General features: G+C 40.8%; 1 protein-coding gene across 13 annotated transcripts in view; it reads left to right on the top strand.

Moving 5' to 3' along the window:
* Positions 1 to 19,853, top strand: part of ST3GAL4 (ST3 beta-galactoside alpha-2,3-sialyltransferase 4) — a 173,505-nt gene that overhangs the window by 106,793 nt on the left and 46,859 nt on the right. The window contains exons 1-2 of one of the 13 annotated variants that reach the window (XM_082200617.1): positions 11,287 to 11,409; positions 13,374 to 13,528. The exons of 5 other annotated variants lie outside the window; for them this stretch is intronic. In XM_082200617.1, coding sequence (XP_082056743.1) covers positions 13,427 to 13,528 — 102 coding nt within the window. In that variant the 5' untranslated portion in view covers positions 11,287 to 11,409; positions 13,374 to 13,426. Of the gene's footprint in view, positions 1 to 35; positions 90 to 1,765; positions 1,841 to 11,286; positions 11,410 to 13,373; positions 13,529 to 19,853 lie in introns of those variants that run through there. 7 more of the 13 variants (XM_082200618.1, XM_082200622.1, XM_082200612.1 and 4 more) reach the window with 7 other exon arrangements.

Genomic DNA, 19,853 nt, shown 5'->3' with positions numbered 1-19,853 from the left:
ACCTTGACATTCCGCTGTTATAATTTATAATCCGAAGGATAACATTTGAAAGAATGGAAGAGACAGAAGAGAAGCACAGTGCTCTTGAGGTAAGAAGTTGCACATTTTTCCAGGAGGTAATTTGTGTTCAAGATAGGTGGTTCTGCACAATTTTGCACATGGGTGTGGCTTATATGTGTCATTAAAAACCGGCCCAGATTTCTAACCCAGGATCTGCACACATGTAATCAAATCCTTACGGACAAGTGTATAGTGACGCTGGGCAGTTTGGTGCAGGAAGTTTGAGGAGTGTGCTTGCTCCCCATAATCAACCATTATACAATATCCTTGTGTTGACTGTGCTTGACATATTTCTGAGAGCAAACCTTGGAGCCCTACTTTTTCCATTAAATCTATGCCAGTTTCCTGCTAAATGAACATTTCCCCTTTGAAACCCATCTTTCAGTGTCATTTAGACAACAGATGAATTAGTACTTGCCAGCAAGAGGCTTGCTCTGTTTATCTTCAGAAGTTTTTTCCTCTTTACAACAGTGCTTCCTAGCACTTAAGTAACATGTCCTTTCTTCTTCTTTCAGTGCATGCAATGAATCAGTCGAACTCACTGGGCTGTAAAAATGAACTGCAGTCATGACATGATTGATATCTCTCTAGATATTTGTTATTATTATGAAGTGAACATGTTCTCTGAAAGGCTTTCTAGATATAATTTCTGCCACTCCTAGCTACGACTCAGTCTCATGGAAAATGCTATTTGCAAAGCCTATTTGCTTGATTACACAAATCTCTTTCCCCGAAATCATGTGCTGATGTGACCACAGGTTCAAATAAAGGGAATAATGTCCAGTATATTGTAATGTGCACTGTTGAAATTACTGCATAACACTCATCCTGACATCTTGCTACTAGAGTTTTGTATTTTTGGAGTGCCCTTTAACAGCTCTCCCACACTTTGCCAGCATGAACCAGTCAGCTGTTTGTAAACATTTCGGGTAACAAAGTAGGCTGCAGGGACCATGAGATGATGTTCATAGGCACACATTTCTTATACCAGTTTCAGGATCTGCTTGGGATATTTTAAGACATCACAGGATTTTGCTAACCGGCGCTCAAGCCACATGAAGGGTGTTTGCAATGGTGTGTAATGTTGCGAATTGTCTGACACCTCAGTCACTGTGGACAGAAGTAGAAAGTGGACTGCACATCTTTATTGTGATTCTGGCTTTTAAAAAACAGGCTGCATATTTTGAATGTTAAGTTCCAGCTTCATGATGTTGAACACCCAGTTTACTAGGTTTCATTGGCCTTGTCCAGACATTCTTCTTGTACAGTTGGGGGGGGGGAGCTAGCAGGGGTGTGCCTCATGGCCCCACTGCTGACCCTGCTGCCCTCTACTCATTAGAAGGCCAGATACCTGCAGCATGGAAACTCTTTTACCTTGGAGAACTTCCAGGGTGATTCAGAACCCATATGTTCAAGGTTCTAAACTGGGTGGGGATTCTCCAGAAGTGCTGCATTTTTCCCTGTTGCAGACATTTGCTCTCCAACCAGTGCAGGAAACCTGGGACAGTGCCAGGGACGTGACGGAGGGAACTGACTGAGCCAGCACGTCCCCTTTCTCCCCTCCTACAATTCTAGTTCAACAAGGGGAAAGGACACTTGCCATAGAGCTGAACTCTCCCATCAAAGTCAACTTCTGCAATGCTGTAGCTGAGTTTGCTAACTTGCAGTCATTAAAATACATGCTAAAAGGTTTTTTTTAAAAAAATAATAATAATTGGGCATGTATAAGAATGAGAATATAATGGCAAAGGGCCCTTCCCCATGCATCTCTGATGGTATGGTAAGTGTTTGCTGATGTGCTCTGTAGTCTGTATTCTTGCTCATGTGGCTGTGGTAAGCATGACTGTACTAGAACTGTGGGGAGCAGGGCAAGGACAGCCCCATAGGCATATTTAATTTAATAGGCAATCAGATCTGATTTCATAAGGGGGTGGAATTGAATGAGAATCAACACGTTGTAAGATTTTCACTTGCATCCACACACTGCAGTATTTATCCACTCATATGCTGAGTTTTACATTTGGGACACCTCTCTGGGCACCCCCACAACTGGAAGCAAGGCAGGTGGCAACCAAGGAGAGAGAGCTTTGTTGGTGGTGGCACCAAAGTCTGTGCTTTATCATGTGCCTTGTTGTCTTTGTTGCTGTTTGTTAGGTATAATATTTGTATTTTTAAAGACGCTTTCAAGCTACCCTAAGAGTGCTAAGTTGTTATTGAAGGGTGGGATATAAATATCAGAAATAAATAAGGGTCCTCTTCATTAGCTGATAATACTACACTTGCGGGACTGTAACACTGAAGTATATTCAGAGGGTCAGGCGAAGAATGATGTCTTCCTACTCATTGGCAGGCTCTTGCATCTTGGTGATGGGTAGATAGCTTAAGTTAGGCTAAAAGCTGGTATCACTAAATTGTGGAGCTATCACTCAAGGATTAGTTACTCCCTGCAAAACAAAACCTTGCTGTGAAGGTACTGGCATTAATTTGGAGATGTAAGTGCTCAGAAGTTCAAGAAAAGTTTCCCTACTGAGTGAATTTGGCTCGTGTGTATTTCAGATGACACTGCACCCATGCTGAAGGAATGCGTAAGGATGGTGTTTGGGGCTATAGTGCCTAGCTCTGCATGTTCAGAGCACATTGGAAGGAGCTGTTCATGTTTACCTGTAATGCTGTGCGGGATGGGGGGATACGACTCTGATTGAGCCAGGATCTGCCCTCAGGTAGAGAAAATCCATGCACTTATACATAGATATGTGCATAGAGTCTCTTCTAATGCACTTGGAAGCCGTGTAGTGTGGGCTGTAACTAGTCGGCATGTTCCCCTCACATAAGTGTTGTGGGGAGGTCACATAACAGCCCCCACAACATTAGTCAGTAATGGATCCCTATTGGGTAATGGATTCCAAATGTGCTGTTAAGAATGAGCTCAGGTTCAGGAGAACAGCTTACTGGTGAAGTATCCAAACCACATTGGTAAGTATGACGTATTGTTATTTGTCATCACTCAGCAAAATTAAGTTTGCTCATTACTGGGCAGTACAGCCCTATAGAATTTTTTTTTTTTTTTAATGAAACAGGATGTCAGGATGACTTACAGTGCTATATATATATATATATCTGTAACAAATGTCAAGCTTTAAAATAATTTGAGTCATATAATTAATAGACCAAATGCCGTTTGTGTTAGCTGCTGCCCTGGGTAAATCCACAAGTGACCTAATGACGCATGTTTTATTGCAACATAGTAAAATGTCACAAGGCTTGGAACCTCTCCAAGTGCTGGTGAATAAATCAGAAATGTGAAGTTAGAATGCTCTTTGCAGAGTTCATCATAATTATTTTATCATTGTTACAGGACATAGTTCGATCCCTTAATGGAGCTGGAATATTTTTTTTATATAGTGTGTCTATTTGCATATGTTGTACATACTCCTCACCCCACCCCGGCACATTTCCAAAAACAAATCTTTCCCTAAGCGATCTGCCCAACCCTTTCATCTTTACATAGAAATATTTTTTTGGAAGGCTTCCATTCATTTTAAACCTTGAAATGCCTCCTATATCTGGCTTCATTTGATGTTACTTTTTCAGTCTCAGGGGAGCTGTCTTAGAGACACTGTGGCTTTTAAAAACTTGTGTTGGCTGAGAAAAAAACAATCTGTAATCCTACACTTTTTTCGTAGACAGGTGTAAGTACATCAAACCTGTAATGTAATATGGCCAGGAAAGAAACACCTTTTATAGATATCAGTCTCCACAAGGTAAGGACCTTGCCAGTCAGGCCTGCGGATCAGCAGAGCTTTTCTTGCTTCCGTTACCTTGTTTCTCAGGCTGGGGTTAATCTTTCAGTTTTGAATGTCAAGGATGGAGGTGGTATCAATGTGCGGCAGCTGAGGAAAAGGTGAATTATATGCTTGGGATCGTTAGGAAAGGAACTGAAAATAAAACTACCAGTAGAATCATAGAACTGTAGAGTTGGAAAGGACCATGAGGGTCATCTAGTCTAACCCTGCAATGCAGGGATCTTTTGCCCAGTGTGGGTCTCGAATCCATGGCCTTGAGATAAGAGTCTTGTGCTTTACCAAGAGAGCTATCCCAGCTGTTACACAAATTTATGGTCTGACCAAAATTGGAATAAAGTTCACGGTTCCTATCACCTCACCTCGAAAATGGATATTGTAGAGCTGGAAGAAGTTCCAAAAAAGGCAACCAAAGTGATCGTGTGAAACAACTCCCTTTTGAGGACAGATGACAACATTTGGGGCTTTTCAATTTAGAGAGGCAACATGATAAAAGTGTATGGAGTTATACATGGTATGGGAAAAATGGACAGAGCAAAAAATGTTCTCGCTCATAACCTGACATCATGGACATCCAGCAAAGGTGAATGTTGTAAGCTTAAGGACAGGAAAAAGAGTGTAGTGTATTATTCAACTATGGAATTTGTTTCCGCAAGAGACAATGATGGATGGCCACCAACTTGGATGTCCTTAAAGGAGGATTAGGTAAATTTATGGAGGATAAAGCTAAGTCCTGCCTCTACTGGTTTTGGGTGTGAGGAATTAAAATATGCTATTATTTTTGGGTTTGGGCAACATTTAGCTTGGTAAGCCTACATTTGATGAAGAAGGAAATAAACTTTTTGGAAAACCAGATAATTTTAATTTTACCTTTTGAAAATGTCAGGTAATGCTAAATAATAATAATAATATATAATTGCAAGTACCTGACAGTCATTTTTAATTACTTCTATGAAATTGTACACATATTTTACTCACCAAGCAAAACTAAATTATATTAATATAGCCAAAATATTTTTTTGAATTCCCAAGTCATGTTACAACATTTTAAGTGTGCCTCATTTTTGGAATTTGAAAGGTGAAAAATTCAACACGCCCTATTGGGTCATGAAGAAGAAGAAGAAGAAGAAGAAGAAGAAGAAGAAGAAGAAGAAGAAGAAGAAGAAGAGTGAGCTCAATTGGTAGAGTAAGAGACTCAGGGTTGATGGTTTGAGCCCCATGTTGGTCAAAAGATTCTTGCATTGCAGTGGGGTTGGACCCTTGTGGTAACTTTACAGTTCTATGATTTTATGCTTGCTGGGGCTGATGGGACTTGTAGTTCAGCAACACCTGGAGGGCCAAAGGTTCCCCATAACTGTTTTAAGTATTGAAGGAATGCCTCTGGGCAAGGGGAGCTTCCATTAACTGCCTGAGTCAAAGAAGCCTACAAAGCTGTCCCATCATTGGTCTATCTAGCCCCGTGTATTATCTATTCTGGCTATTAATGCCTTTCTAGGGCTTGAGGTAGCAAGGCACTTTTCCCATCATCTGCTGCTTTTGATTTAAGGCACCAGGGACTGAACCTGAGATCATTTGCGTTCCAGATCTATAGCACATTCCCACAGCTCCCATGTAACTTGAGAGACTGAGCTCTCCATCCCAGCAAAATTTATTTACTTAGCAGTAAAACTTCTGAAAGGAAAAGGTGAGCTACCTACATACCTGACACACCCACAGGGCATTAAATTTGCATCACTGTAAAAATTTACTGAGGTGATATAACTATTTCCTTATTGGATTGAATGATAAACCTGTTAAAATGGAGGAAAGAACATATATTTGCATATGTCAAAGGGCAAAATATCTGCTTTTATTGTTTAACAATAACTTTTAAATATTGAACCAGGTACAATACAATAAAAAGAAGTTTATTCAGCCCTCATTGGGTGAGATTGTATGTCTTCCTGATGCACTGTGGAAGAGCTTTCCATGGCTTTCAAAATATGTGCTACAGCAGGGCAAGGATGACAGTGTCCCTTGCACTCCTACTGTTCTGCTAAATATCTTCCCACTTTCTAAAACCACACCTGCAGAATCCTGTGTCTCTGCTGTTCTACTATAGTAATGTCCTGTTAAGGCCAGTGGCTTGAGAATAGACTTTTGAACTGTTGCAGACAAGTTGCCTTGCCCTTTGCCTACAGAGCTAAGTAAATATAATGCAAAACTAGGGTTGAACCTGGATCCGCACAAGCTGTGTCTTGCAAAATACACTTCCACAAACCAATGTCCCCCCTCCCTTCCTGTTTTGGTCAGAATTTATTCGTTTGTTTCACCTCTAAAATGGAAAGCGACTATTCTCTCATTCAGTAGCCAAGACCTCATACTGATCTGGCATTGTGACATCCCACTGTCACATGTGGGGCTACATTGAGTCATGATCATGAATCCATAATCGCTGATTGGCTGGATCATTAGCCAACTTGAAAAGCATGCAAAGCATCTGCCAAGAGGGATGGTGAACAGGAGAAAAATATTGAGGGGCCATCAGAATATTTGGGAAGGGTCAGACTCCCTTTTACCTATCCAAATTTTATCACCCCTACCTAAGAACAAACAATATAATTTACTTTCATGTGTTCTTAACTTAATTTTCTATTAAAATTTTACTTGGTCAGTAGAGAGCAGCAAGTCTGAATACTCAATGGATTCAAATAGTAAGCCAACATGGTCAAAAACGGTCTGGGATTGAACCTTTTCTTTTTATGGGGACTTATTTTTATGTGGAATAGCACTGAAAACTGGAACCCACTCCTCAGCTGCAATTGGCTCTACCCTCTCATCCCCATCTGTGTGTATAGGTTTGACTTAGGGTTTTATCTGCACAGGTGTGTTGCGCCTGTTGTTTGAGGAAGCATAACTTTCTGGCCCAAAAACCAGCTTGGAGTGTAAAACTGGAACACAGGATGGTCTTACTATGACTAGGGTTGCCACTTGTCCTGTATAATACAGAACTGCCCCGTATTTCAATGTAAAATGCTACATCCTACATTGATTCAATACAAGATGCAGTTTGTCCTGTATCTCTGCTTCTCTCTCCCTATCTCTCTCTCTGCCCAGTGTGTGAAAGTGATCATGTATTAAAGCTCTGGGCAGCAAAGTACAGACAGATTTACAAATTCAAATGTATGTGTGTGTGTGCATGTGACAGATTCCAGAGAGGCCGTCCTGTTAGGCTTCAATAGATTGTGATGTATTGTTTTGAAGTCATTTCAGCACTGCACCCTGCCCTGTATTATGCCAGAACAAAGGTGACAACCCTACATGAGTCAGATTATGGGTACATCTATCACAGCGTTGCCTCCACCAGGGGCAGTGAACTTGTGGCTTTCCGGATATTGCTGCACTACCCATCTCTGACCATTGAACATGCTATGTGGGGCTGATGGGAGTGACAGCCCAACAACTTCTGGAAATACACAGTTTCACCAACCCTGGTCTGCGCTGACAAGCAGCAACTTCCAAGCGTTTCAGACAGGAGTCTTTTCCAGCGCTACCATAGAGATGCAGGGGATACAAATCTGGGACTTTCTATATGCCATGTATTTATTATACTATTGAGCTTTGGCCCTTACCCATAAAAGGTGTTGGAAAATAGTTGCATTAATCCACCCACAGTGAAGCACAGATAGCACTAAATGCAAAGACTTGTTGATAGAGAAATTAGCAGGGAGTAAGGACAATGATGCAACTTTACCAGAGGCCCTCTGAATGATTGAAATAGAGAGAGATGGAATAGAGAGATGTGGAGAGATGTGGAATAGAGAGAGATGACCAGCCTTGGATTCTATAAAGGCTGTTTTTCTGGAATGTTGGAGAACTATGGAGGCTTGAAGGGAAAAATGTCTAGGCACTGAAAAAAGTCTATCCTTTGGATATAAGATAGTCAAGAGCCCATGACTCTACCATGTCACTACAGTGGTACCTCGCAAGACGAATGCCTCGCAAGACAAAAAACTCGCTAGACGAAAGGTTTTTCCGTTTGCGATTTGCCTCGCAAGACGAATTTCCCTATGGGCTTGCTTCGCAAGACGAAAACGTCTTGCGACTTTGTTAAACCGTTAAAACCGTGCTTCGCAAGACGAAAAATTAGCTAGACGGCAAAACTTGCGGAACGAATTAATTTCATCTTGCGAGGCACCACTGTATTCTTTTTTAATTTCCCTCTTCCGAATTCCCTTATCTTACAAAGTATTTTAACTGGGTCTCTAATTTGTGTTTGATACAGGCATCTCACCATTTTGCTTTCAGCAGTCAGAATTCACCAATGCGAGTGGGCATCTATCTCTGTCCCTCTCTCATCCCATTGATGTTTCTTGCTGTCAGGACACCTACCGTTCCTTCATTTCAGCCCAAAATTTTCCTCTACTCTTATTTCCTCTCCACGGTTCCTGAGTTCACCCTTGTGTACCGCATGGTATTTTTTCTCCAATCACTCCTTCATTGAGAGATTAGGGAACTCAAAAAGATTGTCTCGCTCAAACTGGCTTGCCAGTATCTCTTTGATCAGAGGAATGTAATCAAAGCAAAACATGTAGACTGGTGGACTGGTAAGAAAGGTTCATGCTGATTTTGAGGACAGGCTGTAGTTAAACCATTCAGTGGTTTGGATGAGAGAATATGAAATGAGACAGAGAGCGAGAAGAGAGACTATTGCACCTAAATAGTTATTCATACCTGTGTTTTCTCTCTCTACACATCCTGTGTCTCAGCCTTGTGCACAGAAAACTTGTGTTGCAGTGGTTTTTGACAGCTGGCGGCTATAGCTAATGCTCTGCTCTCCCTTTTATCTATCTTATTTCTAGCAACATATATTCCCCTCTGCTGTTTCTTCAAAACTCTGTTTAAAAATGAAGGCAAGACCCAGCAGTTAAGAGTCCTAGATATTGCACAGATTCACAGCAAACCCTGACATATACTCTCCTGTTCCCACTTGCAAATGCAGAGATCTTTGATTATCAAAATGTACCCATCAAAGACAAGACGAGCTTCTCTTTCACTGTTCCCATCAGCCAATTCTGTATTCGTGTGTTGACCTCTATGCATGTTTTATTGGCCAAGTGAAGTGAGACTTTTGGTTTAATCTGCAGATTTGATATCTTTCTCATATATATAAAATTCTATTGAAAATTTATTGCAACATAAAAATACAATAGAAGTCAAAGTAATCTAAAGAAAATAAATTTTACAAAAACCAAAATAAAGAAAGATCAAGAGATAGAAAGAAAAACAAAGAAGAAAGAGGAGCTTCCAATTCTCTATCCGCCAATTATATATATAATACCTCGGGTTACAGATGCTTCAGGTTGCCCATTTTCGGTTTGCGCACCATGCCGAACCCGGAAGTACCGGAACAGGTTACTGGGTTTCGGGGTTTCGGCGCATGCGCAGTAGTGCTAAAGCACGCTTTCCACATGCGCAGAAGCGCCGGATCGCTACCTGCACATGCGCAGATGCGGCACTGCAGGTTGCGTACGCTGCGGGTTGCAAATGTGCCTACCGCACGGATCACGTTTGCAACCCAAGCGTCCACTGTATTCAAAGCATTCACTAGTAAGATACCATCTAGCTATATCATATCATATATAGGTGCTTATCAATCTGCCAGACATAATTCTTCTCAGGCACCACAAATTAATATTTTTTCACTCAAAAAGTCCAAAAGTAGTTCTTGATTTTTAATTTTTTTTCCATTATTTCCATTTACAGTCCAGCTCAATAAATTCTTTCCAAGGATTCCATCAGATCTTAATATTATAATCCTGTCATTTGTTTTGTAACAATATCTACCTTGAAGACTGAGATTTCAGAATGGTGTACCCAGTCGGAACAGAATTCTATATATTATGCATATGTATACATTGGGATTTCTGTTACGGGGCAGTGCTACTTAAAAAGAAACAACAACAATAAAGCAATTTTAAAAAGAAGAAATGGCAATAATCTTCCAGTAAAGAGTTAGCCTTGAAGCTGCTAGTATGCCGCTTCTGTTTGTTTTTCTCATTCTCTGATTTCCTCTGTGCTAATCTGTTAGAAACATTTTTAAAGCCACATTATCAGGTTGTCTGGAGCACTCAGGCAGATAACATAATTGCTCCTGTTCTGGAAAAAGTCTGAGAGCTGTGTTCCCGTGTTTCCTGTCCACTGCATCACCCCGATGGTGTGGGTGTTCAGCATCTCAGAACTGTGATAATGCACGAAATGGCTATTTGGTTGCTTTTTAGGCCCTAACAAGACATGACAAAGGACACGTGGTTGTTGGTGGCCCATGTCACTCATTAATATATGTGTGTATCTCTATATGCATTTATGAATGATGCAATCATTCACCATTTTTCCACCTGCTCTATGCAATGGACAGTGAATTTGAGCACAGGTAGAGAAATGGTGAAAGCCATTTTGGGTAATGTCTTTTGCTAGACATTACCTGAGACATGCATAACCTACATGTGATCAGCCGCCGCCATGCATTTCTACAACATACACTTTGATCCTAATTGTCAAAGATTTTTCCAGATTTCTAAACTCTCATTGCCGTGCATAGAACATGGGTTGCGGTTTGGCTTCTTTTGCTGAGTGCATTTGAAGTCACGTGGTTTCAGTGCTAATAGTGAGAAACCTCCAGCCAAGCTGGCTTGTGTGATTTACAAATAAAATTGATTTTATTGCATTGCAGTCCATTGATCACGTTATGCTTCTGCACTACTGAAGAGATCATGGCAGCAGTTAGCTTTTGCAAGTGTGACTGACAGATCCTCGATCGGCAAAATTCCAAAGTAACCCTAACTAATAATATAGATACAGATAGGTAGCCGTGTTGGTCTGCCATAGTCAAAATAAAAAAATTCCTTCCAGTAGCACCTTAAAGACCAACTAAGTTAGTTCTTGGTATGAGCTTTCGTGTGCATGCACACTTCTTCAGATACACACCATTTTCCCACCATTGTGTATCTGAAGAAGTGTGCATGCACACGAAAGCTCATACCAAGAACTAACTTAGTTGGTCTTTAAGGTGCTACTGGAAGGAATTTTTTTATTTTTAATAATATAGACTTGCCTTGTAGGGTTGCTGTAAACTCAATGCATTTGAATAAGCAGGGGGTCACATAACTGTTAAGGTGTATGAGCATATTTCAAAATTTGAGGAACTCTCATGGCCAATTTCTCTTCCCTTCCAACGTCTTCAAACAACATCCAGGCATCATTTTAATACACACATTTGCCTCTGCCCCAAAGCACAAAATTGCCCTCCCACAAAATTAAAATAACCCACAATCCCCTCCCAGGCATTCCAGCACTCCTTCTCTCCTCAGACCCTTAAGAAGCAACCATGTGACACATTTCTCCTCTTTTTATCTAACTCAGTGCATACATAAATAGATACATGCAGGCACCTTGGCTGAGCACAAGCAAAGCACTAGCTTGGTTTGTCCCTGGTGGAGTTCAGATGCATTCTGGGGATAGGAAAGCAAGATGGCTGAGTTGGCTGGAAGCTAGAGCTTGTCTCCTAAAGGTGAAAAAAACTAAGGAAAACCACCTCCCTCCAAACTTCCAAAAATTAGAAGAGGCCTTGGGAGGGTGCCAGGGGAGACTTTAGGGGCACTGGGGAGCATGCAGACAGCCACCATGTTGGCAGCTATAGCACTATTATTATCTGCAGCTAAGGTTCTCCTCTAGTTCCTCCCTACCTTTGGAAGTTAAGACTCCTCTGTCAGTGCAAATTGATTTTAGGATGCTGTCCATGGGTATATCAGCTTAGGGCCAGATGAAAGCTGTGTTTACGTAAAAGCAAGCTTTGGGTAGAATTTAACTGCATGTAGTTTTATAATAATGTTGCTAATTCTGCTGATTTCTGTTGGGAGGGGGATTTTAGTTAGACTGATTTATTTTGTGTGTTATAGGTTTTTTTTAGAAATCTTTTTTAAAAAAAGTCTTGAATTTCAATCAGTAGGAAAGGAAGGTATTTTAAGCAGCTGAATGTTCCTGCAAAAAAGCTCTAGAAGTGGTGCTCAGGGGGTGATTACCAAGCAGAACCAGTGGCTATTTCTATAGCACTTGTGTCTGCAGTTTGCTGTAGAGCCTTGAATGCTAATCATTGCCTTCCTTCCTTTTATTGTTATTTCAAAGACTCACAGCTCACTTTTTCTATTTTAATTTGAATGTTCCAAAGTGGTGTGGAATAACATGCAGTTAAAACATCCAATTAAAAAAAATCAGTATCCCAAAGCAAACTGTAAAAGCAATGGTGGTAGTAAAAGTTATATAAAAAACCAGGTAAAACAATTGAGTTTTACAGCAGGCAACATCAAATAAAAAAGGTCTTGTCCCGGCATCTGAATCATAACAGGGCAATCCCTGGGTGGGCCTTGCTAGGAGTGAAGTTGCATAATTGGAGTGGCATCATTAAAGTCCATCTGAAAGCAGATGGATTCTTAAAAGGGACTCTGAAGAAGATCTTGGATCTCTGAAGATTCCTAGGAGAGGGAGCAGTCCTTTGGACTGTGTGGAAAGGAAGAGCACCTCATCATAACTCACCCTTACTACTTGGTCTCTGAGCAGGGTGCATAATTAAAGCTATAATTCGTTGCATAAAGTAACACACCTAAAGCAAAATAAAAATAATTCCTGTAGCACCTTACAGACCAACTAAATTTGTTATTGGTATGAGCTTTCACGTGCATGCACACTTCTTCAGATACCTAAATTAATAGATTACTAAAGCAGTAAGCCGGTTCGTATTGATAGCCCGTAAACTTAACAGCAGTCAAGTACCTGAGCTCATAACCAGTTCTTGACATGCAGCCTGAAACAAATTCGGAGCTGGTGCCAGGTGGGATCAGAGGGGAGGGTGTTCCATAGCTGGGGTGCCACCATAAAGGAGGCCTTGTCTTGTGTCTCCACATAATGTTTAGCTCCCAAAGAAAGGGTGCGGAGAACTTTCCTTACTTAATATTCGTTCAGGACAATTGTGAGTGTTGGAGAGGAGGAGAGAGAGATTTCTTCAGGTCCCTAGATCCAAAGTATGCTCAAGAACACACACAAATTGCAACACCACCTTATTGGTACCACTTAAAATATTACCGTGTGTGTTTTCTGCAGAGTATTACACTACCAACTTTCAAGAGGAGTGCAACTTGATGGCTGCCATTTTGCACCCGTCCCCCTGGTCAGGCTGGTATTAAGACCCACGGGTGTGGCATTGCTTCAGAAGTTTATACAGATATGTTCCTTAGAGGTCACCTGGCATCATTCCCCATCCACGCCCTGTACAATTGCCTAAAGAAGCAAGCAGTGCCCTAACAACCCAAGTGGATTTGTTGATTTATGCCTTAAGTTATATCACACGGGGCATGTTCAAAATCCAGCCTGCCATGGTAAAATTAATCATTTTTCTTTCTTTCTCGCAAGATGGGCTTTTTTTTTTAACTAAAGGATCTGCCAAGGGTAACTAAAAATAACCACTGCACTCCTCCCTAGCTCTGATTCTCAGATCTACCTATTCCCAGCATGCACTTTTCTGGGCTACATAAATGAGACTCCCATGTTCCTGTGAATTAAGAAGCATTCGGAAGTTTACTTCAAGAAGGGTCATGGATTTTCAACAGTGCTTCCGTGCAAGAACTTGCTCCCAGGTAATGACAGGGATGGTTTGCTTTTTTTAATGGAGAGGTCAAAACTGAAGGAGTCTTGAGATTGATTTAAAAATAAATACAGAGGACATTTTGCAGGTGCCTGGTGACACACCAAAACCTATGCATTCTATCACTCCTGCATTTGAATACACACTGTACATTGAAATCCCGCCCCCTTGATCCTGGAAACTGTAGTTAAGGTTGCTGGGAACTGTAGCTCTGTGGTGGGTATATTACAGCTCCTATGATTCTTTGTGCTTTAAATGTATGGTGTGTACACATTCTTTAGCACTTGTGCCTAGATCTAAAAGGCTGCTAAAGACAATAGTGATCCTTTCACATTTGTGGTGTTTTTTAAATGGACTTTTTAAGCAAACGGGATATTTATAATAATGACACCGAGGGTCTTCTGGGTAAGCATGCATAGGATTCCACAGTTTAAACCCGTCCCCTGTGTATCCTTCTCTGTCTTTTGTTAGCCATCTTTTCTTGAAACTCCCAAATCAGATTTATAAGAAGACAGTATCATATAGGTTGCACATTGTCTTGGTATTTATTATTCCAAACCATAAGGAACACAGTCCATTTTCCTGTAAACATTTCCCCCCTTATTTATGCATATTCTCTTAATAGTAAGTTAATTTTATCATTGTTACAGTGGATCACATTTTCCCAATCCAGTCGATTAAGGATGGTGCATTACTGTTTACCCAATTCTTTGCCATACTTATTTTTACAGCTGTTAATGAATTGATTACTACCTTCAAATAATTGTTATCTACCTTGAGTCTTTGGGGTACAGTTGGGCAGAAATGCATATCAATCAGAAGGTGTGAACAGATCTGTATGGGTTTCTGTCTTTCCATGTCAATATATGCATTCAGCATATAGTATATCTGAAGGAATGCCTATCATTTTATCCAGTCTCTAAGATCTGCTTCTGTTACTATCCTGTGGTTGGAATGACATCTGGCAGTGCCTTCAGGATAGATCTGTTTCCATCATGGGGCTGAGATTGTGGAACATTTTTTCCAGAGAGAGAATCTATCAGACTCTTGTCACTGCTTAGTTTTTAAAAAGCAAGGGTGGTATTTCCTTCCTTCCTTCCTTCCTTCCTTCCTTCCTTCCTTCCTTCCAGATTTCTCATCCCTGTGTTTTTAATAGCAACTTGATTTTTTAAAATTACTTATTGATACCCACTGTGCATTTATTATTATTACTCACAATATTTCGTATGCTGTAGTCGAGATTTTGTTTTAACACAAATAGCGTTGGGAAGTGCTGTACTCACAAAGTACATTGGCGTTGATTGTGGCTTGCTGTGGTTTCACTTCGCTGAAGTCTGGGATCGGTGTATATCAGCTTGGAAGATCAGATCCTGTTTTTAAAAAGTTCAAAGTTATTTTGAGCTTCTGTATCTCTTGCCACACTGGTCTCTTCACCCAGTTTCTCATTCCACCTGTTGTGAGACAAAAGGCTAAAGTCTGGCAGGAGGGGAGACTGAATAAAAGCACCTTTGTGATGGGCGTTGCAGCAACTATCAATGCTCTGCCTTTGCGCTATGCTGTACAAGGCTGTGATCTTTAATGTGCATTTGTTCTTTAGGTTTGTTTGGCGATGTTTCAGGTCATAGCCTTTCTGAATAGCTCTCAGAGTGAGCAGGTAAAATTGTGGGATCTACCACAATTTAGTCTACAGCTCTTGTGCTGGTATTCTTCTCTGAAAAGAAAATTCTGTCTGAAGGTGATCAGCAAAACCAGGTAAAGGCTATGCTCAGCTTCTCTCCTGAGTATGCTAGTTCACAACATGCAGGAATCTGTTTTACTGTGTTGGGGACTATTAAATAAATGCAGTGCTCCATCTGTTTTGTACAGAAGCGCATCCCAGAATTGTTATAGCACCTCACTCCTCATTTGCCACAAAGTGTTAACTGCCCATTAATTCTCAGCTTAGTCTCCCACCTAAGTTTTTCTTCTTTTCTCTTCCCATCAGTTAAATAACTGAGTTCAGTTCTTTGACATAAATCTGCAGGCACCTGTAAAACTTCTTCACAAAATCAGAATTGGAGAAGGCTATATTCCTCCTTCAAGGTTAGTGGCAATCCCTTTGTCTTTGGCCTTGAATCAAAACTGCCTTGGCATGTGGGAAACAAAACTTTGTTAATCCTGAATGGAGGAAAGAATCACAAAAGAAAACTGTTTACTCTGAATCAGTTTGCTCAGTTAAATACAGCTTAATTTTCCTCCTGGTGACTTTGTGCTGAGTTTCCCTGTGAATTCTGCCAGATTGGTTCTGGTTTGATCCAAACCAGATGGCATAATGTTTACATAAACTCAATTTCTCTGTCTTTTTCTCCCTGCCTCCCCAAAGCCATGTCTATTTTATTTGGGTCCTGCATCTTAAGCAACCACCAGATTTTCTAGCCCCACTATTATTTATGTCTATTTGAAAATAAATTAATTACTCTCTGTTATTTACATAGTTGTTGTTTTTTAATACAGCCTGAATTCTAGCCAGTCTTAGTCTTACAGTGTTGTAAAGCAAGCCACTATTATAGCTGTTGGACAGTGGTGACTGAGTAATCATGACTTGTCTGAGGCCATATAATGTCTTGCAAACTGATTTTATTATGGTCAAGTGCCATGTACATTTTGTTAAATATTTTTTGTTAAATAACCAAGAAGGACCTTGCATATGGAAAAGAATATGAAACCTATATGTCAAACTGCAGTGAACTTGCATGCATGGTTTTTCTCCATTGAAGGTGTATTAAGTAGATAGCAGTTTCCTGGTTCAGAGAAAACCTTCAATCCTGGTTTATTTTCCATTAACCCAGTGGAACGTCGCTTTCCCATTGATATTAATTTTTTACCCATAAGCATTGTTTGGAGCCCAAATTGTAAGTGGGTCTTTCAGTGGTGTCTTAAATATATCTTACCTTTTTTTTCTTTTTTGCTGGATCATACTTAAATATTTTAACTTGTTTGCGATCTTCTTGCATAGGCTGAAACCTCTACCTGTAGCATCACACAAGCTGTTAAAAAGTCAGGCCAAGGAAGTCTTATATTGCTTCTAGGAGACATCTGGGTTTGAGTTTTGATGAATATCCAAATGAAGGGACATAATCTGGCTGGGAAGCAGCCACCTTGAACCTCTGTCAACTTGCCCTTACTGGAGTGGGCAGATGGATTTACCGTACTGTTATCTACAGTCCCATGTAGTTCCGTAAGCTATTTTATATTTACAGGCTATGGGGCAGACTACACATGTTGTTATTCATGCTCTCCCCCTTTCCTTTTTTTAATCTCATACCACCACATGATTGCTGGACTGGGAGTCAAGTCCCATTTTAAGCTTAATATAGCTTAAGTTTTTTTTTTACAGGTCTAAAGAAAAACAGTTTCCCTCTAATATTATGAGCTGTGAAGTTCCCTTGTTCAAAACTCTACTCCTCCATTGTCCTCATTTTAATAGGCAAATAAGCCACTAACTTCAAGCCACAGCATTCCTCTTAAAAATCATGTTGACTTGACTTACAAGAATTACTGAGGTCGTGTATGCAAAGTGCTCTTAAGAACGTTAATGTTTGGATCAGCCATTTGCAACCTGGTGGCCTCCAAATGTTTTGGACTGCAATTCCTATCATACCTGGCATTTGGCTGGCTGGGATTAATGGGATCTGGAGTCCAGCAACATCTGGATGGCACCAGGTTAGGAAAGACTGGCTTAGATGCTTATTATTATTATTAGGGATGGCTGAATGTGTAATACTGAGTGCCTCTGGTTTTGAATTTCCAGAAAAGTTGGCTGCATTGTATCTTACTCACCTTTCCCTCTGCCCAAGGTCCACCCTGGAGTGGTAAATCTTCTTGATTAAAAGTGACAGCTGGCATTCATCCTTTCGGAAGGGGAGGGTGTGGTAGACAAAGTGATTGAGTTCAGGTGTTGAGGGTGGAGTAGTGTTTAGATTGAGACTAGAGCCTGAAAGTTTCAATTTGCTAAAGAAACCCTGATATACTTCGCCGCTGAGGAAGCTAGGCAGGTTTCCCTGTTTCATTGGTGTATAGAGAAAAAGGATACTGGTAGATTGGTTTTCATTCGTTTTTAAAATAAATAGCAAGCAACACAGGTAATCCATCTCATTTGTTTTCATTATGAAAATGAAGGGGGTTCGAATGAATAAATGCTGATTTTTTTTTTTTTTAAAAAAGATTTGGCTTCTGTTTGATTTATTTTTAAATCATTTCTATTTTTTTGGGGGGGGGGTTATCAATGCCTCTGGAGACCACAGAAAGGCTGCAGGGCTGTATGCAAAGAGGAAGCACAAAGATATCAACCAATATCAAAGGGGCTCTTTAAAATGAGAATCATTTGTTCGATCTATATTTGACAGGTGGCATGATGCCTGGTTTGTGAGGCTGGAGTTCACGTAGAATGCCTGAAACGTCATGCTATTCAGATGCAAGGCATGGAAATTACGGGTAGCAGAAGATTAGTAGGGAGCTCCTGTTGAAATAAATGGGGGAAAGCAATGAATGCAAATCCTATTCATGGAAAACAAAATGAACGAGACTTTCCCAGTGAACATGCCCCCACTCTTAGGTTTGTATAAATGTAAAACCTGTCTCAGCTGCAGCAGTTTGTGCACGTTTACATCCAGACAGAGGTGCCAAGGTGGTGCCACACATGATGTGGTGTGGCTGTTAAGAAGTGAGGGAAGTGAACTGTTCTATCTATAGCGCCTACTCCCCAAAGTCAGCTCAGCCCAAGTCTCTTCTTTGCCTAATAACAGCAATGTAAAAAACCCAGCACCGCATAATTTAAGCTGCTGTGTTATCATTACAGTGGTACCTTGGGTTATGTACGCTTCAGGTTACATACGCTTCAGTTTACACTCTTCACCAAGCCAGAAATAGTGCTTCAGGTTAAGAACTTGGCTTCAGGATAAGAATAGAAATTGGGCTCCGTCGGCGTGGTGGCAGCAGGAGGCCCCATTAGCTAAAGTGGTGCTTCAGGTTAAGAACAGTTTCAGGTTAAGTACGGACCTCCGGAACGAATTAAGTACTTAACCCGAGGTACCACTGTACTGTTATTTGCTATTCTTTTATCCATGTTCTTCTCTAAGGAATTTGGTGGTGTGTTGGCCTCAAATCTGCAATGAAGGTCAGGTGGAGAGATAGTTACACTTTTCACCAAGTGTGGGCAAAGGCTTGTTTCCAATATGTGTGCCCTTGGGAGTGTGACCATCCACTTCAATATATCTGGGTTGACTCGTGCTTCAGTAGCAAAGAGGTCATCTGATATTTCATCACAGGTACGATAAAGCTTGCCATGGCAAGCGACCTTAAAGTGGGTTGGCTGGCGGTTTGCTGGAGCTTATGCTTGTAACAGGGCTCTCTGGTATACTCCACATCCCAGGTACAAATTAATGAACCACTCAAAAGATGCATGAATCAGCCCTGATTTTGCTAACCTGCACGGTGGCTGTTAAACCCAGTGGTAGTTATTCTGTTTCAGGATTCTCTTTGCAGGGGACCCTTGTTAACACACATCAGGGTCATAGCAATTTCACTGTGGTTCAGTTTGTCTGTCATTGCATCACATGTTGCCTTATGTTGCTTTCCACTATTCTGCTTGGTACAGAATATTATCATACTCCCAGATGAACCAGTTTTCTTCCATTTTCATGGTATGCGGCAGGTGTGGGGGGCACACACTTTCAATAGTTGTAGCACAGGTTTCTGCATACCATAGCTGTCAACGTTTCCCTTTTTTTAAGGGGAATTTCCTTATTCCGAATAGGATCCCTCGCAAGAAAGGGAAAAGTTAACAGCTATGCTTCATACTCACTTCTGATAGTGTGGTAGAAGTGCATAACTAAATATATCTGAGAGGTTTTTGAAAATTAAGAACAGAGGTGGCAGAACAGTACTGGCTACGAGAATGCCGTTGGGCAAACTACGTTGATGAACCCTGAAAGGAGCCGTTTTGGCAGAGGATAACCTACATAGGATTCGCTCCTGATTTAGCAGCAGTCAAAGGAGTGGAAGGTGAGGCAGTGCTGCTTAAGCATAAGCCATCAAAGTTGGCAGGTCTTTGTGCTTAAGGAATAATTGAAATGGAAGTGCTTGATGGGACCTGAGAAAAGCTTTGTCAGGTGGTTGATGGATGGGGTTTCTGGGGATCTTACGCAGTGTTTGGATTTGTTATATTTTTGAGGCTTAGGGTAATCCAGACATGCATGAATTAGTACCTTTGGGTTTATACTGGGCATAGATTAATTTTTGTTTGCTTGTTTAGTGCTTTGTATTTTTAAATTTTAACA

Source organism: Podarcis vaucheri, assembly GCF_965113315.1.
Source record: "Podarcis vaucheri genome assembly, chromosome: 15".
Classification (NCBI taxonomy): domain Eukaryota; kingdom Metazoa; phylum Chordata; class Lepidosauria; order Squamata; family Lacertidae; genus Podarcis; species Podarcis vaucheri.
Note: the sequence above shows the minus strand (reverse complement) of the source record. Positions and strands in the feature narration are given on the sequence as shown.